The 25,444-nt window shown below is 37.7% G+C and overlaps 1 protein-coding gene across 2 annotated transcripts; it reads left to right on the top strand.

The window, feature by feature from the left end:
- On the top strand, positions 1-25,380 carry BBS2 (Bardet-Biedl syndrome 2). 2 transcript variants are annotated; one of them, XM_036881008.2, is made up of 17 exons: positions 4-579; positions 4,348-4,575; positions 7,410-7,535; positions 7,923-7,985; positions 8,697-8,774; positions 11,429-11,533; positions 11,617-11,703; positions 14,178-14,313; positions 14,551-14,690; positions 15,575-15,719; positions 15,807-15,978; positions 16,615-16,744; positions 17,822-17,953; positions 18,445-18,582; positions 19,353-19,465; positions 24,052-24,200; positions 24,896-25,380. In XM_036881008.2, exons 1-17 carry the CDS (start codon positions 463-465, stop codon positions 25,000-25,002), a joined length of 2,166 nt encoding a protein of 721 aa, XP_036736903.2. In that variant the 5' UTR covers positions 4-462; the 3' UTR covers positions 25,003-25,380. The 2 variants fall into 2 exon arrangements, with proteins under 2 accessions (XP_057348697.1, XP_036736903.2); XM_057492714.1 differs by lacking the exon at positions 8,697-8,774 and having other exon boundaries at positions 1-579.
- The last annotated feature ends 64 nt before the right edge of the window (positions 25,381-25,444 follow it).

Raw genomic sequence — 25,444 nt, 5'->3', positions numbered from 1 at the left:
GGGGCAAGAGGCATTTTCTTGATGATCCTTCGGAGTGGGGTAGCAGTGTGTGTGGAATATGCAGGGGTGTAGTCCGGTTGTGGTGCAAGGGGAAGCCCTGTGGGTGCAGCAGTTTAGACACGGCCACCGTTGACACACCCGTGGAATGGCACCTAACGCCCGCAAATTACACCAGCCAACGGCGTGACTCCAATCACCAACACGGGAGAGTTTCGGCCTCAGCAGAGTGCGCGGACCAATCGCGCAGCCGGAGCAGGGCACGGGCACAAGCGCAGGAGCAGGTAGGCGGGTCTGCGCCGCCGCAGAAAGAGCCGGGCGGGTTCTGTCGGGCACCGTTTCGTTTCCGGCCTGAAGCAGCGGGATGCTGGCGGTCTGGTTCCTGCTCCCCTCACCGCGGTGGGTAAGGTCGACTCCGCTGCGCCGGCCTGAGGCCGCCAGCCGTCCTGCCGTTCCGCCGCCGTCATGCTGCTGCCCGTGTTCACTCTGAAACTGCGCCACAAAATCATCCCCCGCATGGTCGCCATAGGGCGCTACGATGGGACTCACCCGTGCCTCGCGGCCGCCACCCAAGCGGGCAAGGTAACCACTCCCACCCGCAGAGAGGCCGGGCCGAGAGTACCCCCGACAGCCGCGGGGCTCATCCTTGGGCCCCGCCCCCAGTCAGGCTTACCCAGCAACCAGTCGGTAGTAGCTGATGACTACGTTCTGCACAGAATATGAACAGTGGGGTCTCCCGTGAATGGTTTTTCTGAGCAGTTAACTTGTCTTCAGGAGCTTAGACCCAAGACAATGTAGGGATAAGGAGCTTTAGGAAGAGAAGTCCCCAGAAGGGAAGGGGCTTGACCAGGGTTAAAAGTAGTAGCAAACCCCAGATGCGAGCCCAGAACCTCTGCCTCTATAGAACTCCTTCCACTCTCAGACTGCTTCTTGAACCAAACAACTTGATGGAAAAAAAAGAGAGAGTACAGAAGAATACCAATTCCCCTAAATTAAATGATTCAAATTTCACTTTTCATTGAAAACCTGCTTTCAGAAAGCTTATAGTCCAAAAGAACAACAGACAAGGCCTATCAAGGCCCTGCGGTTTGGTGGAGGCATACCCAAAAGACATGGAATATAGTGACACCAAGCGTGGTAACTTTTAACAGTTGCAAAGCCTTGATTTATTACATTAATTATCTCAGCATCCTTGCTACAAGGCCAGCAGTTTAGCACAGGTGTGGTGGATCCTGGCTTCAGTACCTACCAATTTCATGACCTTAGGCAAATACTTAATAATGGTATCTACCACAGAGGTTGTTATGAGCACTAAATAAGTTAGTAAGTGTAAAGTACTTGGCATATGAAAATGATCACTAATTAGCTGTTAACATTTTTATTGTTCCCACTTCATTGAATAGGATAGCAGTTCAGAGACGTTCCAGATAACGCTTGGGCCACTCAACTGGAAAGTGGTGGAAATGAGATTAGAGTGCATGTTCTCTCACTCAGTGTGGATTTAATGCCGTAACATGATTTATAGTTTTTAAGACACTTCCACCTATGTTGTGTGTTATCTCATTTGATATGCCTTGGAATACATAAGTGGAAAGTAATGATTTATTTTTCATGAAGTAGTATAATGAAGTAGAGCCTGGCACTTAATAATGTTAGTTGTTATTGTTAAAAGGCACTGACAAATACCAAAAAGAATTTCATACTGGTTCTGCTATAGGTGCATGGCAGCTAAATAAATGGACTGAAAAGGCCCCATTGATACTAGCTCAGCCCGATTTGTTGAGGGCATACTGTATGCTGGGCATTGTTCTTAGCTCTGCAGGTGCAAGGTTGAATGTCACAAACAAGTCTCACCCCCCTAGAGCTTACATTTTAGGGGGAAGCCACACGGTTAGCAGGAAAAAATTATCTCACACACACACACAGCAGATAATGTCTCCATAGGAGAAAAAAAATAGAGTAAGGGATTGGGATGATGGGAGATTGCTGTTTCACACTGGGCTTCTGGTGAGCCTCTCATAACTGGATCAGAGATTTGAAAGAAATGGAAGCCCTTTCTACAGATGTGGGGTAAGTGCCCTCCAAGCAGAAGGGTCACCAAGTGCAATGGACATGAGGTGGATATATGCTCTAGGAATTCAAGGGGCTTCTGGCTTGGCAAGGACCGATGAAAGGCATGAGATAGCCAGGGAGTTGATCATATAAAGCCTGTAGGCCATGGTAAAGGTCTTGGTTTTGGGGTGATGGGATTTGATTAATGTTTCAAATAAGGATAGCTCTGGCTGGTCCTGCAATAGAGATGCAGGAGATTGGGTGTAGGAATGGAGGCAGGAAGATAAGACAGAGGTTTATGGAAGCTCTTTCATTAGAATGTGACCTAGAGTGGGAGGCAGGAGCACTTGAATCTAGGTCTGTTTCTGAAGCTGGCAGAGAGAGAATGGAGGTGGTGGGGTCCTCCGTCCTATGTAATTGGACACTTTATATTCAGAATGTTAAGCAAATCTGAAAAGTCTGACCCTGATATTTTTATCTTGAGACTTTTAGAAAATTAGTAATATTTTATGAATATATTCTCCTCTAAAAACAAACATTCCAGGTAAGGCTAAAGCCTTCCTTGACTGTTAGGGCCCACATCTCTAGAGACAGGATTTTGTCATTCTAAGTCCGACTCTATTGTGAATGTGGAGCTTACTGGGATCTGTCTGGTTTCTGAGACTGAGCAAGGGTACATTTAAAAGGGGTTTCTTGCAAGTGTTTTTCTCTGGGGGCATTTTTCTTCTCACCGTGAAGCTGAGGGGCCAGTTGCCTTTATATTATCAGCAGCACCCCCTCAGCCAGAACAGAGGTGTGAACTTCAGCCAGTAGTCCTTTGGCTGAAGGCACTGGGAATGACCCATTTGATGTAAGACAGAGCTTGGCTTCCTCCTTGCCTGAAGGCAGGTCGGTCTCCCGGGGCCTCCCATTTCTGTGTGCAGAGAACTGAAGGAGGGAGTGGGGAGAAGTCGGACTCCTGGGGCTCTTGTTGCTCTCAGCCACAACCCCCAAACTCTTTCCATTCCAGTAACAATGAATATGAAGTCCATAGGTTATTTCCCCTCCTGTTCTTTCTGCATATCTTTTACTAGAAGACTCCAAAAGAATTCTTTTGTTCAGAACTGTTATTAAAGGAAATAAGATGTGGTGCTAGAGTTCAGGGACCCTGAAAATCAAGGTTTGTTGTGCAAATCAAGCACAGTAACGGTTTTAAAAGCATGTTGTGGTGTTACCACAAATGAGAACACAAATGTGATACTCAGCATCTCCACACCTTTTCTATGTATTTCTAGTCTTTATCTTCTTTAGGTAATAGTTTCAAATTAATCTTGTCTGGATTTATATCAAAGGGATTAAATACTTATTTTAAATTACTGAATTTTAGAACTGGAAGAGGTTTAAGGGCTCTCTAGTCCAGTATTTTCCATCCTCTTTTTTTCCACATCGCCTCCCTCTGAAGGTTTTTTTAGACAGTGAAAATTTCCCTAATGAAATTTTAATGCCTCAGATATACTACATATCGGTTTTTGTACTGTGGCCCTTTGTAGATACACAAGCCATTTTAATACGTAACATTCCCCTTACTCTATCCCAGTTTACCCCTCTTGGGAGTGGTATCACATCGCCCCTCTTGAAAATCCGTATTCTAGGCCAAGCTTCCTTTTTACAGATGATGCCCAAGAAAACGGAATGATTTGAAACATAGTCACTCAGGTGATTATGTTTAGGAAAGTTGAAGCTGCTAAGTTAATTAACTTTAGGCTAATTATTTAATTATCTTACTAATATATACCGTGCAAGCCTTCGGGAAGCTTGATTTGTGTGACTCAGTTTAAGTTTATAAAACAGATTTCCTAACTACCAGGCCTTGAAGACTATTAGTTTTAAGGGTGAATTTATTAGATGCCTGGATAAAAGATACTAAAGGAAGTGAATTTATTACTCTGTTTTCTGTGATTTTTTGGTGTGTGGCTGTCATATTGTAGCCGGTAACAGCTTCCTATGGATTATTTAGGAGAAGGCTAGTTTGTAAGAATGTTTTGACATCCTGCTGGTAGGTAGCAAATAAACCTCCCTGATAAACAATAGCTAGATCTTGTCCATTACCTTGTTCTTTACAAAGCTAAGAACCACTGGATTTTAACAATTTGTGGTGATTGAAAGCTAGCAATGCACAGTGCTATGTATGAGTGCTTCAAGCTTTTAAGTTATTAAAATAACTTCTTGTTAGTGTTGATATCTGTTAATAACCTGGGTCTTTTAAAAAAATGTATTTTTGGTATTTTAAGGGAATATAATTAACTGTTTTTGTTTTAGGTTTTTATTCATAATCCTCATACACGGAACCAGCATTTCAGTGCATCGAGGGTTGTCCAGAGCGCCCTGGAATCTGATGTTTCGCTTCTCAACATTAACCAGGCAGTCAGCTGCCTGACTGCAGGGGTATTGAACCCAGAACTTGGCTATGATGCGCTTTTAGTGGGGACACAGACTAATCTTTTGGCTTATGATGTCTACAATAATTCAGATTTGTTCTACAGAGAGGCAAGTATACCCCTTTACAACCATTACCCATTGTTTTTTATGCTTGAAAGAGATCAGACATTTATTTTGGTTTGTTATGTGGCTCTTGTAGTGCAGTTAAGCAACATAGATATTTTGCCATTTACATCTGCTTTATCCTCTTAATACTTATTTGATCATACTTGGTAACCATTTGGTGAAAGTCCAGCTTACCTCTCATGAGGTATGTTTGTGATGATCTGTCAGGATCTATTGAGAATTCATCCAAGAGCCAGGAAGCCAGCAAACAGGTCTGGTGATGTTGCATTAAAGTTTAGTAGAACAGTTTATAGAAGAAGCACCTGTTGTAGCCTGCCACCTGTAGGCTACCACAACTTTAATAACCAAGTGTTTCGTATTTATTAGAAAAAAGATAGGGAGGTGAAAAGAAAAAACATCACCCATAAAATCTCCATCTAGAAATAATACTCCACTCTTAAATTGATATATCCAGACTTTTTACTAAGAGAAATTTTTTTTAATAAAGTGGGATCATACTAGACTTTTACTTTTTTCTACAACAGCTTTATTAAGATATAATTCACATACCATACAATTCATCTATTTAAAGTATACAATTCAGCAGTTTTAGTTTATTGAAAATGTGGAGTCATCACCACAATTTTAGAACATTTTCATTATCCCAAAAAGAAACCATGTAGTCACCCCCAACCTCTCATCCTTAGGCAACCACTAATCTACTTTGTTTCTATAGATTTGCCTATTTGGGACATTTCATATAAATGGGATCATACATACTGGCTTCTTTTTCTTAGCATAATATTTTCAAGGCTGACCCACGTTGGAGCTTGTATCGGTTGTACTACTTCACATTTCCATGAGCAGTCTTTGAGAGTTCCAGTTGCTCTACATTCTTTAGCAACATTTGGTGTTGCCAGTCTTTTTAGCCCTTTCAGTAAGTGTGAAGTGGTATCTTATTGTTTCATTTTTGCATTTCTCTTGTGACAAGAGCTGCAGAACACCTTTTCTTGTGGTTATTTTCCATTTGTATGTCTTTTGTGAAGTGTGTAAGTCTTTTGCCTATTTTTTTTTTGGTAGTTTGTGTGTTTTATTCACTTATAATTGTTCTTCAGATATACTGGGCACACATTCTTTGTCAGTTTAACATATAACAAATATTTTTCTCCCAGTATTTGGTTTATTCCAATAAGTAGGTGGGCAAAAGTTTTTGACTTTGATGAAGTCTAGCTATTTAATTTTTTTCTTTAATGGTAGTACTTTTCTGACCTTCTAAGAAATCTTTGCCTATTTCAAGGTCAAAAAGTTAATCTTCCTGTTTTTTTTGTATAAGACTGAGATTGAGTTTAGAACTGTATAAGGGTTCTCCTGAGAAACAGAACTAATAGCATGTGTGTATATAGAGAGAGTGAGGGAGTGGGAAGAGATTTATTTTTAAAAATTGGCTCACATATTTGTGGAGGCTGGCAGGCTAAAATCTGCAGGGTACCGGCAGTCTGGAAATCCAGGAAGGGTTGTCCAAAGACAATCTGGTATCAGAATCCTTCGTTCCGTGGGATGGTCAGTCTTTTCTCTATTAAGGCCTTCACTTGATTGGATGGGGCCCACGCACCCCATAGAAGGTAATCTGCTTTACTCAAAGTCTACTGATTTAAATGTTAATCTCATCTAAAAATACCTTTGCAGAAACATCTGAAATAGTGTTTGACAAAATATCAGACTTCCATGGCCTAGCCGAATTGACACATAAAATTAATGATTCAGTTTATGATTCAGTTTACGATTGCTGATTTAAAACCTTTCCTGAATGAGACTTTTGTTAGATAATGCTAAATTGTTCTCTAGAAAGAGTGTTTTCCACCTCTCAGGATATGAGTGTCTGTTTTATTAAATTCCATCCAACAATGGATAGTGTTATTTTTCATCCTTGCTAATATTAAAAATGATATATTGTGAGAGTGAACATTTTTCATATTTGTTGGTGATTTGTGTTTCTTATGAATTTCCTTTTCCTTTTTACTTTTTTTGTTTGGGGTGTTTACCCTTATTTATTTCCTTTTAATTAATTCTTTTATTAACAAAAAATCTCAACATTTTATCTTACATATTGTAGTTATTTTTCCTTTATTATTTACCTTGTAACTTTATTTGATTAATTGGCCAGTTAGCAGTTGGAATTTCTTACAAAATTTTTTTTTTCATTACAGCCAATCTTTTTTTATATTTTCCTACTTATAGATTATGCAAGTAAAGACTATTTTCATATACAATAAATAATTAGCATTTAGAAAGATGTCCTTGGCTCTTCCAAAAATAAATTATGCTTATGTACTTTATTCCAGAAGTCTGAAACATTTAGTAAATCTGGATGGTAGGTATGTAGGTGTTTGTTTTCTTATTCTTTGTATTTTTTAGTAACTTTGTAATTAAAAAGAGTAGTAGTAAGAGAACTGGGCAAAAAGTAATAAAAAGATTTCCATTCAGAATTGTTCAAATAGATGACAAGCGTTTGGGTGTTTTAAAGGCATAAGTCTGGATTCTCTGGAGAATTTGGCCTCCCAAACCTGGAAGTCCCAGAGAGTCTCAGATTTTGTAGCAGGTTATTGCATCACGTAAATGTGAGAGGCCAGCGGCCTGAGTTTATCCTGGATCTTTGCTCATCCTTGCATAAGCACCCATAAGCTGCAATGACTGTCCCCACTGTACTGCCTGGCCTGCCTCTCGGAGATGCTGACAGGTGCATTTGAGTATCCATATGAAAATAAAGATATATGTTACTTGCAGCATGCCTGCACATCGCTGTATCTGAGATTTTATGTCTTCTTTCTTCTTCCTAGGTAGCAGATGGGGCCAATGCAATTGTGCTGGGGACATTGGGAGACATTTCCTCTCCTCTTGCAATTATTGGTGGAAATTGTGCTCTGCAGGGTTTTGATCATGAAGGAAATGACCTTTTTTGGACGGTATGAAAAACAAAACATTCCTTAAGTACTCTTAAACATTTTAACTTTTCACATCCTTTTTGCTTTTGTTCATTTTTAACGATTGGATTTTATTGAATAAGAAATAATAAAATATTTATATGTAATATTTATAATTCTGTACATTAAATAAAATTTGTGTATAATCTGTACATTAATGTAATACTTCTGTACCTTAAATATAGTACTCAATGTACATTCTCACATTAAATATATAATTAATTATTTATTAATTCTGTACATTAAAAAAGGATATTTGTGATTTAAATAGCACCCATTGGTGGTTTGTGTAATCCTCTTTTTCACATAGCTAACATTTGGATTAAGCAAAAAAGATGGCATAGTAATTATTTTTGGTTTTATTTTCAGGTTACTGGAGATAATGTTCATTCCTTGGCTTTGTCTGACTTTGATGGTGATGGGAAGAAAGAGGTAGGTGGAGGAGGAGGCACTTCTTTTGTGTTCAGCTGAATAATTTTCCCATGACCGTGACACTGGTGTTGAGAGAAGTGTTAGCTTTTCATGGTTGATTTCAGTACTCTGTTGCTTAAATGATGCATCAACTGGCCTCATTTGTCTTTCTCCTCTCTCTTTTGAACAATAAATCACTTGTGTGTGTTTGACATAAAAATCAAGGCCACAGTGTTTGAAAGACCCAGGAAGGGGAGAGAGAGTAAAACAGTTGTTGGGACCACATCATGTTCACAATCTTAAAACTTTCTCCTGAAACCATACTAGTAAGAAGTTTTCAGTTTTGGCCAACTTTTTCAGGAATTTCAGAATTCCTCTTAGCCTTTGAAATAATTTCTAAGGCTTTCCATGAATACTGGGCTCTGCTTCTACCTGTAGGCAGAGGAGGTACTGAATGAGGGAGCATTTCCAGGTGCCTGGTGGAAGAGCATATTCTGGCGGGACATGAAGCGCATAAGGCAGGATAAAATCTGTAATAGCCACTTACCCTTCACTGACCCAATCTGCGGACCTTTCCGTTAGAGGGAACCTTCCTGACCACCAGATTGTTAGGAGATTGGAACTTTTGGGTGGCAGTAGCAATGTAGGAAGTATTATGCAATCTTTTGTTTTTTGGAAATGTTGCTCTGTTCACTTGTTGAACTAAATGTACATGATGTTCTTCCCTTTCAGCTTCTTGTTGGATCTGAGGATTTTGATATCCGAGTGTTTAAAGAGGATGAGATTGTGGCAGAAATGACAGAAACAGATGTAAGAATCATGGTAACCTTGGGCAAGATAGATTAGCCGTCAAATATAATGTTAGGACATCGTCTTACAACCCAGACAGTTTTAGGGTAAAAACTCTAGGGATTAAACAGAGCTGTGCACTACAGAGAAAGAAGCTCTTAAAAATCCTGCATCAAGGTATATTTTGAAAGGACTGCTTAAATAGAGAAAAATTATTGAACACACAAAGGTGTTTCTTTTAATTAATTTATACTTCTCTACTAGTATTATTACTACTAATAATTTATTGTGCACCTAATACATGCCAGGTACTATATTAAGTGGTTTACATGAACTAACTCATTTAATCATAATAGGAAAGTATCAGTATTCCCATATTACAGATGAGGAAACTGATGTTAAGTTTCTTTGTTAAGTTACTTGTACAAGGTAATGGCTATTAAGTGGCATGATCCAGATTTGAACCTTTGTGTCTTGTCTTCCTCCTCCTCTTCGTCGTATTAAATGGGACTGAATGAAGTGCCTAAAGGAGATTTTATATTTTTTCTCTTCATTCAAATTAAGTACATCTTAAACACATTTCTCTAGAACTTAAAAATTAGATCTTAGAGATCTCGCCTAGTTAGAATTACTCATGTAATTAAACCTGAGGTGTTTCTTAAAGAGTTTAAACTTCATTTTTCTTAAGCAGTATCTAAAGATTGCCCTTATCCTTTGTAGTTTTCGCATTCTTAGGATGGTTATTTGGTGCTGGATTGAGTGATGCAGAAGCAGAAAAATGAATTAGGATATTCTGACATAAGGAAGGAGAAGAGGATAAAGGAGCATTGGCTGGTGAACATTGTAAATCGACAGAAAAAAGACAACAGAAGGGAATCTCAGAAATCAGAATGGTGGGATTCTGCAAAATTTAATCAGGTGGTGTTTGAGAGTCTGTATCAGAAAAGCTTGAGGGCACTGGCCTCAAACCCACCTCGAGCACTTGTTCTTGCCACTTACAGAAGCTGCCCGGGAGAGTCAGGCTTCTCTTCTGCTAACTATAAAAAGAAACAAAAAACAAAACATGCACATTGATATACAAAGTGTTTTCAGTGATTTTAACTAATTTGTCTTTATCTTATAGCAAGAGTTACAGATTTTTAACTATATTCACAGTTAAAATTGTAAACTGATAGTCGTGGACAGAAAAATGATGGGGTGAAATGAGTCCAAAAGTCAGCAAGCAGTCTGAAGATGGGTGTCTCTACAAGGGGTTCTGTCTTATGTGTATGTGCTTAACATGTATTTTTCTGGAGAGAGGGTCCTTAACTTTCATTAGATTCTTAAAGGGGTTTGCCCCCATCTCAGACAACAACTTGGCCTGTAGGTGCTCTGTCCTGAGTTATCATTTCCCTTTCATTCAGATTTGTAGTAAATATTTTACCATTTTCTGTTAATCATTTACATTTGGTTGGGTTTCTGCTCATTGTAAGTACAAGAAGGGAGGAGAGTGCATTCTTAGGGATACCTTTTTCCCTAAATCCTAGAAAAGAACAGGAAGAACATGAAATAGAGCTAAGGATTTGAGGTGACTGTTAATCCTTCAGTCTACAAAAGAAAGAAACCAGTAACTATTGAAGCATCAAGGGAGTTAGGGAATCTGAGGCTAAATTTATGAAAATGTGGACTTGATAAAATCATTCATGTCAGGGCCATTTTCCTGTCCTCTCCATTTGGTTTTGTTCCATGCTCAAATGTCTTTTCACACATCAGCAAAATTATAATTCACTTGGCAGCTGAGCAGTCCTAAGTATTGCCAAAAGAATGCCTTGAGCTAAATAATTCTGAAATCCTACGCAGCACTTTGTATTTAGAGTTAAGTGAAGTGGGTGGTTTTGTAGAAAAGCTGGAGGTGTAGAGGAAATTATATAACTATTCTCTGCCTTATACAATTTATTTCTTAATTCTTTTTGTATTAGTGTCAGAAGGTAGACCTGCAAGATCATAGATATCATTGAGCTTTGGTTTTAACTTTAAAGGATAATTTAGTTCAATATCTAAAATTTTACCCTTTTAAGGATGTTACATCCTCAAATAGTCCAATAAATATTTCTGTATAGGCTTTCTGTATATTGTTACATACATACACAAATCCATGTAGGTGGGCCTTCACTTTTCAAAGGATTGTTTTCTTCTAAAAAAAAGTCTCTAGCAAACAAATTATGTCATGGAAAGAAAAATATACACATAAAAGATAATTCAGTTGTGCATTTTACAAGTCTTTTTAAAATTCAGACTGTAGGATATTGTAAGCTAAGGAAAGTGGAATAATCATTTAAAAATTTTGAGTTAGTGTGTATAACATCTATTATACATATTCAAGATCATGTATACTCAGCTTATTTCCTCCTTAATCTTTCAATTTTATTTTTTTACATAATTTGCTGAAACTTGCCACATAAGCATGTCTAAAACAGCAGACACTGTGAGTTTATTTAATTCTGATTACCCAACTCTGAAATAGATGACATGGATCATAGAAAATGGGAGTTCAGTCTCCACTAATGTATTGGAAATGCATTTAAATCTAATTTTAACACCATTGTAGCAAGCTGTGCAATTTTATAAGGCTGTACTTCTTATTAAGATGAACCTTAATGAAAAGGTGTTGTATTTTTATGTGTTATTTTTTGTAGATAATCACCTCTCTTTGCCCTATGTATGGCAGTCGATTTGGTTATGCCCTTTCCAATGGCACAGTTGGAGTTTATGACAAGACAGCCCGATATTGGAGAATTAAAGTTAGTATGAATCAGCCTCTGATGTTCAGGGATTTTATATTTATTGAGAGACTTCTGTACTAATTATTGAAATTCCTTTTCAGTCCAAAAATCATGCCATGAGCATTCATGCTTTTGATCTTAATTCTGATGGAGTGTGTGAACTGATAACTGGTTGGTCTAATGGAAAGGTAAGTTTAAATAGCAGAGTTCAGGTATAATTCAAAGTAATAAGTATCTGAGATATATTGGCTATAGGACTCAGAACCACTAACATGAGAATAAAAACTTGAGTTTGTTGGCTGCTTTCAAATTTAACTTCATAATCTTCCCACATTTTTTCTTCCTGCTATAGTTGTCAACATTACAAGAGAGTGAGTATCCTTACAGTCTTATAAGCCCTATTTGGGGGCAGGTCTTCAGGAAGATTCTAAAGCTTTTTCTTGAAGGAATGAGAATCAATTTAATCAGGTTGATCCGACACATAGGCTGGTGAAAAAAGGCATTTTAATATGCTAATAATGAGCTACTTGTAGAGCTCTTTGCTGATAAATCTTCAAGACTGACTGAAAACTTAAGAGTTAATAGGAAGAACCATGTTATCATACTGTTTTCCTAGCTATAGTTTCAAAATAAAGCCTTTTTCTCTTTCCTTTTTTAACCTCAAATCAGAATTTTCTAGTCTTGCGGCGAGTCAGGATTGCCTTGTTAGAAACTGCCTAAGTAGCTGCCAGATCTCCATGGATACCATGGGCCTTAGCTTTCTTGTCTGTCAGTGCCTAATTGCCCAGAGGAAATCAACTAATTCCTATCTTTCTCTCCTTGATTTTTACTTTTGGTCAGTACCTTGCAACCTTCCTTTAAGGTGTTGTATAAAGAACAGATTCTAAAAACTTACATTGGTTCCTGCTTCTCTACTTGGTTTTGTCTTTGGTATGAGTATTAAAAATTATAAGGGAAGACTGTAGTTGCTTATTAAGAACTTGAAAATCCATTAAATGGACCATGTTCTGAGGGAATATAAATTCTATGACTGATTCAAGAATTGAAAACTACTAGATTTGAAAAGTTATCAAAAGTTACCTTTAACTATGACTCTGAACCAAGTTATTTTCATAGTTAAAAGCTTTCAAAATTGTAAGGAATTTGTTATGTAATCTGTTCCAGGACATAAAAAAGATAAGAAAATTACATAGTTCATTATATAAGTAGAAAAGCTGATATCTACACTTAACAGAAATAGCATAGAAAAGGAAAATATACAGATCCAACATGTAAATGTAGGTACAAAAATAATAAAAGCAACTAGCCAATTAACTTTGTTTTTAGAAGGTCATTTGTTGAGTGGGAGGCCCATCCTGTCCTCCAGGGCCAAAACCTCTGTGTTGCAAAACCTCCCAGCCTTAGAGGTGGATAAAACAAAAGAACAGAATATCCACAGAAATACTAATTTGTACCCCTGCATCTTAGTTATTAGCAAGTGAACCCTCTTGTTTGCAAAATACTGTGGAAATGCAGAAGCAAGTTCAGTTCGATCTGAGTTGGAGGGTTTTGTTAATGTGCTTTGATAAATGCTGGCCATTCATTACTTCACAGGCTTTAGCATCTGTAATTTTCAAGCTTACACAATGTTACTAATAGCGTGGATACTTGAATGAGATGTTCTCCAGATAGGGGGTAGGAGCTTATAGTAGGCTGTGACCTAACTTAATTTTTGGTTGGACAGTTTTGCCCAGAAGGGTATTTTATGAAAAAACACAAGTAGTGAATGGCATTTGGTCTTTGAAATGACTGTGCTACCAGATTTTCTGTAGCTAGCCTTTTATTGACAATACTGATTTATTGTTACTGATTTTTGTTTTTGCTTGGAACAAAAGTTATTATTTTAAGTGGTTATCCTTCATTGTAGTTTTTGAAATTCATTTATTTGTTCCTGTTCAGTTATTTATTTGCTTTTTCTGGGAAGAGAGGGGACTCAAAGAGCATAGGAGGGCTCTCTAAGGTATTTTGGTAGTTTTTATATGGGAGAAGAACTCTTAAACATGGTTATTATAAAATGTTATGTGGTGGAAGATTGGGCTAGCTTGGAATTTTTCAGACTTTAGATATAAATATGTTTTATACGTTTATATATAACAGAGATCAAATTTTTATACAGAGCTAACATTTCTTCTATACTTCTATGTGCCAGGCCCTGTTCTTAGTTCATTACATGTGTTAACTCTTTTAGGCCTTGTTCCGGCCCTGTGAGGAATAGGTACAGTTACTTTCCTCGTGTTCTGTTACTGATCCCCAGGGGAGGCAACCAAGCACTAAATGGTTAGGAAGTTTACCCAAGAGCCCATAGATACCAAGAGGCAGAGCTGGAATCAGAACCCAGACAGTTTGGACTTTGCATTATGCTATATATGTGATATGTTATGCCTCTCAGCTCACCCATTTCTCCAAATGAAATATTATGTAAAGTCTAAAATGTAAAATAGCTTTTATTGAAAAAGAAGAAAGCATAGCTGAGAGAAGCCTCTTGAGAAGCCACAGAGCTCCATGGAGTACTCTTGAAGCCTGCCAACCAGATGACCTTTAAAACTGATTTTAACTTAAAAATTATATGTCTTTAAAAAAAAAACTGTTATAAGCTATTTTTTAAGTTCTTGTTTATTTTTAGGTCGATGCTCGAAGTGACCGAACTGGGGAGGTCATCTTTAAAGACAACTTTTCTTCTGCAATTGCTGGTGTGGTGGAGGGAGATTACCGGATGGATGGTCATATACAGTTAATCTGCTGCTCAGTGGATGGGGAAAGTAAATTGGGATGGGAAAAATCCTTGAAAAGGCAGATTTTCAATTGGATTGAGTGAGAATACAAGTAAATTCCACTGTAAAGTGTTTTTGTCCTCTTGTCCTAATAAATTCACCTAAGGTGGGGAGAGGAGAACTTAAAGATTTTTGGTTTTGAGAACAGGTAATTGATGACTTAAAAGTAGACCTGGCTAGCATGGGCTCACCTCAGTCTGGTGAGTATTTTTTCCTTTTCTTCAGTCAGGGGCTACCTGCCAGGCACAGCTGAGACAAGAGGGAACCTCATGGACACCAGCGTAGAGCAGGACCTGATCCGAGAGCTGAGTCAGAAAAAACAGAATCTCTTGCTAGAACTCCGTAATTATGAGGAGAACACCAAGGTAGGTTCTAATGTTGGAGCGTGGATGGAGTCTGAGGAGTTGGGAATGACTGGGAGGATTGGCAAATGAGAGAGGGATGGTCCAGGTCTGCCACAGTGGGGCTTTCTCCTACCCCCGCAGAGTTGTGGACTGCTTCAGCCTTTTTGCTGGTGTCAGAATTAAGAGGGCATGTATCCTTTAATCTAGAAATCCCACTTCCAGGTAGGTAAACTGTAGGAATATTTGCATGGGTGTTCAAAGACATTTACTGCAGCACTATTGTAGCAGTGAACAGTTGGGAGCATCTGAAATGTTGACCAGTAGTGGGGACAATGTGCTGGGGAATTTAAGCAGCTCAAGAGAATGAGGTATATACAACTTGGATTAATACAGAAAGATCTGTGGCATTATTTAGAGAAAGGAAGCAAAAATAATATGTAAGAAGTTTCTATTTTTCAGAATTACATAAAAGAATAAAAATTGACAACGGCCACAGCTCTGTATGCACGTATGTGTAGGTGTGTATGTACGTGTACTATCAGCTGCTGGCAGATGGGCTGGGGAGTAGGACTTTTATTTGTCCTCTCATGCATAGCTGTATTCAAATTTGCTATGCTAAGTGACTTTCATTTGTTATTCTAAAAGAACAATATAGAAAATGGTAAAAGGCATGATGGGATAAATTCCCTCACCACAGAAAGGGACAAGGGTATTTTCCCTTGGGAAAAGGGCAGGTAGAGCTAGGGAGTGCTAATGCAGTAAGTCGTCTGAATTATAAAGAATCCAATTAATATAGGAAGATGATGGGGAGTCTGTTTTTTGGAGCCAAATAAACATCTTATTTAAAGTTGACATTCCCTCACTTGTTTTGGTGGCTGAGGTGGATGTGGGCGGATGTTTTGCAGATGGAAGTGAGCAGCCCACTGAATGAGGCTGATGGGCATCGGGGCATCATCCCAGCCAACACCAAGCTCCACACTGCCCTGTCAGTCAACCTGGGGAATGAAGCTCAGGCTGCTCATGCGGAATTGTGCATTTCCACTTCTAATGGTAAGAAATTATTCATAGGTGGCATTTGTAGGTATCTGTGCCACATTGGAGTGGCTCTTGAGCTGCTGTTTTCTCTCTTCCCTGTAGACACCATCATCCGAGCAGTATTGATTTTTGCAGAGGGGATTTTTCTAGGTGAAAGCCACGTGGTACATCCCAGCATTCACAACCTTTCCAGCTCCATCCACATTCCAATAACACCTCCCAAAGATGTCCCTGTGGATCTGCACTTGAAAACCTTCGTGGGTTACAGAAGCAGGTGACCCTTTCTTTGCAAGTCACACTTCATTTCCAGGCAGCACTTGACAAGGGCAAGATGTGTAGCTTTTTCATTATGCTGTTGACTCTGGGGGGCCAAAGAAGTCATTTAATGGTCCTACCCACTCAAGCAATGTTTCCTGTGACCTTTTATTTCCCTAACTTGAAATCTTTCAAAAATAAAAAATGAAGGGTATGTAAGTTTAAGATGGTGGTTTTCTGGTTTTAGTACGATAATCTAATCACAGAAGTTCAAAAATCATCTAATTAATGATTTGTCAACTTTTAGTTCTGGCCACTCAGACTGCAAGGGGTAGGATATATCTTTATATCAGAGTTGTATATAACCTCAGCTTGTGAAGAAAAACCTCTAGGTCTGTGGAAGATACAAGCCTGTTTACATTCTTTTTAGGGTGTTTTAAACCGTTGGTGCATGTATGTGTTTACGCAGGCTCATGTTATCTCTAAATCCCCAAACCCATTATTGTCATACCTCTCCCTCAAGTTTTTTTTTTTTTCTTTCAGTGAAACCCGTAAATATCAATTTGATGACCTAGTAGTGACTTTATATTTATTTTCTGGGCCTTGCATTTTGAAATAACATTCTACACTTCTCTTGTCCATTGATTGACTATAGCACCCAGTTTCATGTATTTGAATTGACAAGACAGCTGCCCCGATTCTCCATGTATGCGCTGACTAGCCCAGACCCTGCCAGCGAGCCACTTAGTTATGTCAACTTCACCATTGCAGAGCGGGCACAGAGGGTGAGTGGCTGGCCTTTTGCTTTCAATACTTTTTGCATTTTAGCATCCTTTGAATGTTATTTCATAGAAGGGGGATTACATGAACGAGTTATTTGGTAGCAGTAATTATGAAGTAGATGAGTTATGTAGCTTGGAGTTATGCAGCTTTTAACAAAAACATTGCCAAAATATCTTCTCTCACTTTAAATTTATCTGAGCAATCCTTAGTTACAGGTGAATTCTTACCATGATCTTAGTGTGGTTGTCCTGACATAGTGTTTCAGGAGGAACATGCTTTGGGATAGAGAGAGAGTGGGTCTTGGAGCCAGGAATATTTTTGGATTCAAATGCTACATTAACTAATTGAATTCTTAGTGATTCTGGGGAACTGCCCTCATTGGTCGGATCCTCGATTTCCTTGTGAATAAGTGTGAGGCTAGTCCTGTCTCACAGGGAGCCGCTGAAGATGACATAATTGGTGTAAAAGTACCTTGTACTGTTTAAAGGACTAATACCAGTGGACTTTAACCTTGGCTGGACTTCAGAATCCTCAGTGAGGCTTTTTAATCATGTAGCTTCTTAGGCCCTGTCCATCCTGTGGAACCAAAAACACTATAGGTGAGACCTTCTAAAAGGCTTTATGTGGAACCTACATTGTAAACCACTGTGTATTAAAACTTACTCTTATTGTGTGGTTATATCTCTGTGTCTGTGCTGTGTGTGCATGCATATTTCATTAAAAACTTTTTTAAGAGTGGAATGGAATAGTTTTCAGTGGAGTACATTGTCTGGGATATAGCCACAGAAGAGCTAATGTATAAACGGAATTAGCACCATTCTTGAACGTTTCTGTGTTGCATATAAGATTACGTCTAAGTTGAAAATGCTGTAAAATCATGCATGCTGTGGGGTCAGACATAATCATGAATGTTACTCAAGAACAGGTATGCGGTGAGAAAAGAGAGTGTGATAAGTGTTTTCTTGGGGTGCAGCGTGAAGTATAATTCTTTGCTTACCAAGCAGTAAAACTAGAAAGGATGACTAGTAAGAATGACTGTACTTATAATGGAATTTCATTTCATCCTATTCATTTTTAAGGTTGTTATGTGGCTCAACCAGAACTTCCTGTTACCAGAAGACACTAATATTCAGAATGCTCCATTTCAAGTGTGTTTCACATCCTTACGGAATGGTGGCCAGCTGTACATAAAAATAAAACTCAGTGGGGAGGTAATGTATACTGTCATGGACATAGATGTCCCGTGGTAATGTTTACCATTCATTGCAAAGTGAGGACCAATCCTCAAGGTTGTAAAACCGCGTGTTTCAGCTTAGTCTGTTAATCACCTTAGACACTGGGGAATAATCTAGACCAGCAGTTTTCTGCCTCCCTTCCGCCTTCCCTTCAGCCCTTCCTTGTCTAATTTGGGAAAAGTTGAGAATACAGAGGTGAACAAAAACATTTTCACTGTTTGAATTTGTTGTTTAGTTTGTAAGGCTAGAGGATTGATCTTTTAGCCTGCTGCTAGAAATAATGAATGTAGTTTGTAATTTCTTTAAGGGCTAAGCCCTATCTTATTCATCACAACATACAAATTTATGCTCAGTAAATGTGTTGAATATAGGAAAATTTAGGAACTATACGGAATATAGGGAAATTCAGTGAAATTTGTCTTTAGTATCTGAGGATGCTGTGCATGTCTCTTGTTTTCTCTGGATAGATCACTGTAAATACTGATGATATCGATTTGGCTGGTGATATCATCCAGTCAATGGCATCATTTTTTGCTATTGAAGACCTTCAGGTAGAAGCGGATTTCCCTGTTTACTTTGAGGAATTACGAAAGGTGCTAGTTAAGGTAAGAGCACCTAGTGGATGCACTGAGAAGGTGGACATAGATGTCTCGTGGTAATGTTTACCATTCATTGCAAATTGAGGACCAATCCTCAAGGTTGTAAAACCCCGTGTTTCAGTTTAGTCTGTTAATCACATATTTTTGTATTCAAATGCTACATTGGATTCAAATGATACTACAAGTGTGTGTATACTATGTGATAGTCATGTTTTAAAGAATCTTTGCAAACTGTTAAAATCAAAATTGAATTCATATTGGAGAGTTCACTAGTTAAAGGATTTCTTTTATAAAAATGAGTGGTTAACTCAACTACCATGATTTCTTTGGCTTAGGAGCATATTTAAAATTTTTCATATTAATATTTTCCTTTGTTAGCCCTTCACCTTATCTGTTGTATCTACTTTACTCTTTGTTTTAGTGCTTTCCACCAACTCAAATTTGAAAGAAAAAGAAAAGGATTGTGATTGGTCCCAAATTATGTTGTACAACATACCTACTCGAAATTCCTTAAGTGTTAATATGTATGTTGCTAGAGCTCCTGATGCTAAGACATGGAAAGGATCCAAATGGAATGTCATCTAGAGTGTTGAAAGCAGCATAGGCTAATTATTTCATTGATGAGGAGATGAAACAAGGGGAGATAGTTAAGATGGTACAAATGAATAAGGGAAAGAAAAGGTCCTCTGAATATGATGGATAGGGCCTTCTCAATCAGTCTAGTTCTCCAGAAGTTTGTGAGGCCTTTTAAATTCCTGAGTGTTCGTGATCTCCAGGTGGATGAATATCACTCAGTGCATCAGAAGCTCAGTGCTGACATGGCTGATAATTCTAATCTGATCCGAAGTTTGCTGGTCCGAGCTGAGGATGCTCGTCTGATGAGGGACATGTGAGTATTTACCATCACTAGGACAGTTCCAAGGTTAAAAATGTCAGCAATAACAACTCCCAGATACTACTGGTAGGAGTATAAATTGGTACAATGACTTTGGGAAATAATTGGCATTATCAGTAAAGTTGAAAATATGCAGAGCCTATGACCCTGCAATTCTACTCCTGGTTTATAACCTAGAGAAACTGGTGCACATATAAGCCAGGATATTTGTATAAGAATGTTCATAAAGGCATTGTTCACAAAATCCCAAAGTGACAATGATGCAAAGTAAGCTCAACAGTATAATGGATAAATTGTGATCTATTTGTACAATGGAATACTACATGCAATGAGAATGTGTACATCTCAGTGACATATAACAGCATGTCGTTGTTGATAAATCCTACAAGCATAATGGAGATTGAAAGAAATAAGACTCAAGTGGATATATACAAAATGCTTCCATTTATATAGTTTGGAAACAGACAAAACTGAACTATGTCATTTGGAAGCATACATAGATGACAAAAATACCAAGAAATGCAGGGAAGAGAGTATCATATAAGGTATTTTCTCCTAGGTGAGGAGGGCTTATGTTCAAAGAGAACACGTTGGGAAGCCTCAGGGATGCTGGCAATGTCCTGTTTCTTGACCTGGTTAATAAACATTTGTTCTGTGAATTTTTCTGAATGTGTATTACATTTTATACTAAAAAAAGTTAAGTACAGGTCTAGTAGCTTCTTGCTTAGTTACTAAGATGAAAAATATATCTTGGCAATGAACTGTACTGAGGCAGATTCAGTAAAATAGTTAACTGGATGATGTTTATGTGTATATATTAGAGGCAAGAATTCACCCAGGGTGCTCTTTGTGTTTTTTCCTGAAAAGCCTGAATTATTGGCATATAATTAAAATGGTATTTTTCAGAAGCAAATTATTATTAAAATAATTGTTGATGATTTCAAGCACATACCAAAATAGATTATTTAGATTTCCTATAGACCAGCCAACTAGCTTCAGTAGTCATCAACTAATTGCTGATCTTGTTTCATTTCTATATTTACCTTTCTCTCCCAGGCCCTGGATTATTTTGAAGCAAATTCCAGACATATGTAATTTCAACCACAAATATTTCAGACAATGTGCCTTTAAAAACAGTAACTGTAATACCATTGTCATACTTAGAAAAATGTAAAATAATTTCTTAATATTACAAAATAACCCAGTGTTTGAATTTTCCTGTCTCATAAATGTGTGTGTATGTTTTAAGGTGGTTTGTTCAAACGGAGATCCAAAGACCATGCATTGAATTTGTCTGTTAATCCACAAATTTGCTTGCTCACTCTTTCTCCTAACTCCCTCCTTCTCCTGTAGTTTCCTATTCTGGATTTTGCTGATTGTATCCTCGTGGTAATGTTTAGTATTATTCTGTATTTCTGTTGGAATCATAGGTAAATCTAGAGGCCTGATCAGACTCAGGTTCAGTTTTTCAGCAAGAACACTTCATGAGCAGTGCTGTGTACTTCTCTGAGGAAGCGTACCCTGTGTAGTTGTCTCTTTAATTGTGGTATCAGCAGTTGATGAACATTGCCTAGTATTCTCTTAGGGTTTGTAAAAGAGTGATAGTCTGTTATTTCTTCTTCATGTTAGTTGGACTAGTTCTACAAAGAATAACATTTCCTCATGAATTAATGAATTATTTGGTTCCCTAAGGTACAGTGTATAAGGAAAGACAGTTTATCTATCAGCTTTAGAATAATGAGTTGGTTCCCTAGCATCCTCCAAGTTGACTAGTGAGACTTTAAAATCCTTACAAACTCATGTATTTTAACATACTTAATGTGCTTCAGTCCATTTCAGTTATTCTTTGTGATGGCTGACTTGTCCTGTCCTTGGCCAGTAAAAGCCTTTACAGGCTGGCTACAGGTACTTTTGGACATCGCCTATTAGTTTCATTAGTTCCTTATTTTCTTGTACAAGATGTTTTAGGGTTATCTAGTACATCTCTGGTTCAAAATCTGGAATCAGTCATTTCTCTAAGGAGTTCTGGTTCTTTTTAGTAGGAAATGGTGTTTGGAGTTGATCGTTTGAGCGATAGAAATGCTCATTGCTGCTGGCTAGGTTAGTGTTTGTGGGCCTTTGAATGGCTAGTACTAGGAAATGTATGTATTTTTTCACTGAGAATATATATATGATCTCATACTATTTCCATTCAGATTTATGAATACAGGCTCTTAGCTTTGAGGTTAAAGCTGTATCCCTTCTCTCTCACACTGAAATCATGGCTCCAACCAATATCAACATAACTATTTACTTTATCTCATAGTACATAACACCACATTTAAGAATAATTGCCAATATTACAATCAACAATATGATTGCTGAAAACAGTTTAAGATCTTTTCCTATTTTTTTGTGTCTTTAGAGTATATTCCAGCAGGGAGGTTGAGTCAGATTACTGTATCTTAAAATCATTTGAAATTATTTATCTTTTTTGGGTAATCCCACAGATTTGATATACAGTTAGGTTCATTTTGTTTTTGATCTTGGGGGATTGACATTTTTTCCTTTTTAATTTGTTACATGTTTATATAGTTCCAAAGTCAGCTCTATAAAACGTGCAAAAATGTCTAACTTGTCATTCCTGTCACCTCCATTATGTTCCCTCTTTTTCACTATAAATAACCAATCAAAACTTAAATACATACCTCCTCAATCATTAGGTAAATCAGAGCATGTTACTGTACCTTGCTTTTTTACATTTACAATAATCTTGGATATCACTCCATAGTAGACAGAGATACTTCTCATTTGTTTCTGCAGCTGCACAGCACTTGTTCTTCAGATGTTTCTTCAGCCAGTTGCCTACATTTGGATTGCTCTTTTACTATTATAGGTAGCACTGCAGGGAACAGCTTTTTATATAATCTTTTCATATCTTTGACAAGATGTCTTTGGGAAAAAGTCATAAAATGGGATTGCTGGGGTGAATGACAAATGCATACAGAGTTTTGCAAGATATTGCCAGATTCCCCTGTGTAGGTGTTAGATCCTTATCCTCAGTGCATGCTTATCAGTCGTGTATGAAACACCTTCCCCTTCAGCCTTGCCAGTGGAGTATGTTGGCAAACTCTAGGACATATACCAGTTCGTTGGGTGAAAAGTGGTGTGGATAAAATAGCAGTATTTCCAGAATCTCTTGCCTGCCTTTAGTGCATCTCCATATCAACAGGTGGTTTTCAAGGGGTGGAGAGAAGTAGTCCATCTCCATTTCAATGGGTAATTACCTGGGCGAGGGAGGGCTTATCTGAACCTGAGAGGTTGGGGGGAGTATTCGCTCGCTTCTGCTGCAGCAGGAGAGATGGACGTGGGACAACTGCTTGTAAACAATAAACGGGTTTAAACTTTACTTCTCCCTTTGACTGATTTCAGTTTCAGCTACGTATTTTGCCCTGGGATTTCCCTTCCCCAGAGTTACAAGTGGTCTCACTGTAGTTTTAATTTTCATTAATTCTATTATGAGCAGTGATGAGCATCTTTTTATTGTTTTAAGGGCTGTTTGCATTTCTTTTTATGTGTGAATGTTTACTCTTTTGCTTATTTATATATTAGGCATATTAATCCTTCATCTGTGATATGAACTAGAAACTTTTCTTCAGTTTGTCGTTTGTCCTTTGCTTAGATTTTTGAAAATTTGTTTTATTTTTGGTTTTGCCATGGAAAAGCTTTTAAAATTTTTATCTGGTTGAATCGACCAATCTTTTCCTTAATACTTCTTCATTTTGAGTTATAGTTAGAAGTTTTCTCCCAGATTATAGATCACCTATGTTTTCTTTCAGCACTTATATATGTTTTCTTTCAGCTTTAGGCATTTGTACTAAATTGGAGGAAAGTGACCACCAACCTGTAAACCTTTTTTCCTGAATTATTTATATTTCATTTAGAGACTCTCAGATGTATATATTTTATTTTTTTTAAGCCAAGTTGGTTTTGAGTTGACACATAAGTATATGCTTAACTTGAGAAGAATCTGCCAAATCATTTTCCAAAGTAGCTGTACCACTTTGCATTCCCATTAGCAGTGTGTAAGAGTCCCAGTTGCTTCACATCCTTTCCAGCATTTGGCATTATCAACTTATTTTATTTTAGCCATTTTCGTTGTTATGTGGTAATATCTCATTGTAGTTTTAATATTATGCCCTTATTTTTAAAATCTTGATATAGCTGAATTTGTTAGTTGTTTAAAAATATTAAGATTAGGTCACTTTTGTCTAATAGAATATTAATCTGTAACTTTAAAGATAGTTTATCATCTTGCTCACTTTTTCCTACCCCCGAGCACAGTGGGAACTTTATAATTGTTGGCTCCTAAATTCAAATAAACCATGAACCAATCACCAAGGAAAGCCACTTTGCCTTCCACTTACGTGGAAGAAACAGATTTTAGTAGAAACTTCCTTGTTTTCAAAACAAACTTTAGCAGTTACCCTGTTTTAATGATAATAGTTAAAAATCTGGTGTTCCCTTTCTGTCTTTTTGCAAGTTTTTTCATTTAATTCTGCCATACTGAGGTACAGTGATGTTTCTATTGATTTACACAGGAAAACCATGAAGAATCGCTACATGGAACTCTATGACCTTAATAAAGACTTGCTAAATGGATATAAAATTCGCTGTAACAATCACACGGAGCTGTTGGGAAACCTTAAAGCAGTAAATCAGGCAATCCAAAGAGCAGGTCGTCTGAGGGGTAAGTCTCTTCTGTAGCACTGTAATTTTGGGGTAGGAACCATTGAAGACATTGGAAGCTTGAAGAATTCATATTGGAGCCTAATGTAGCACACCTTAACACTCAGGTTTCCACAAGTCACTTGTTTCAGTCAGCTTACTGTTTAGCTTTAGTCTCCAGACTTCTAAGGGAAAGAAAACTTTCAGCTTTTTCTCAGATCTTGCTGCATCTTCCAAAGAAACACCTCGTGACATATCCCTAGGAGGTAAGCCTAAAATACCCATTAGGAAAAAAGGGAGACTGAAAATCAGTAAGTGTCCAACTTAAATTTTAGACAAAGAACAGTAGAATAAGCTAAAGGAAGCAGAAATGTGTACCTGAAATTTGAAAAGAAGCCAGAGATTTATACCTGAAATTTGCTGTTGGGTTAATGCTTTGACTTCTTGTGGAAATGTCTTTGGATATGAGCTTCGATCCTGCACTATAAAACTAACTTTTTGGTTTCTAGGTTTGAGATGGTCTCTAGGTTTGGTTTGTGATAAATTGCCTCACCAAGGTATCTTCTTTAGGGAGTGGTAACATAAACTGGTTAAATTTCCCTACCATAGAAGTCTTTTCCACTGAGTTTTATGTTGTTTTAAAGCTGGCCTCTGATTTATAATTACAGTTTTCATAATCTTTTAGATTGTACTGATTTGATGTTTCATCTCCTTCAGTTGGAAAACCAAAGAACCTGGTGATTACTGCTTGTCGGGACACAATTCGAAACAACAATATCAACACGCTGTTCAGAATCATGCGGGTAGGGACAGCCTCCTCATAGGAAAGGAAAGAATGGGTAATGAGGTTCCTAGAAATAGTGTTTTTCCCTTAAAATCTAAGCTGGTTTGCTTTGGATCACATCCTGGTGAACCCAATGTGCTCAGAATGAAAACAGCCTTGGAGAGCATACAAGTGAAGGACAAAGCACAGCTTCTGAAGAGTGTGTTCACTTCCTACTGTAAAATCAATAGTGCTATTGCTGAATAATTCTCACTTTGTGTAGAGAAGGGTGAATACTTTGAAATGTTAGGGCTTCAAAGTCTAATTTTTCTGTATGTATGTAAAAGTGTAAAGGTATATCTTTTTTTCTTGAAATTGTAATTGAATTTGTAATTTTAAAAATAGAATATCCACTTTTTCATTAAAATTTAGAAGTGTTGCACTTTGTGTTGATTAAAATCACCACCATGTTAAAATCACATAAACCATTTGTATTATGTGGA

This window comes from Manis pentadactyla, chromosome 15 (assembly GCF_030020395.1).
Source record: "Manis pentadactyla isolate mManPen7 chromosome 15, mManPen7.hap1, whole genome shotgun sequence".
Lineage (NCBI taxonomy): Eukaryota > Metazoa > Chordata > Mammalia > Pholidota > Manidae > Manis > Manis pentadactyla.
This window is presented reverse-complemented; position numbering and strand designations above follow the sequence as displayed.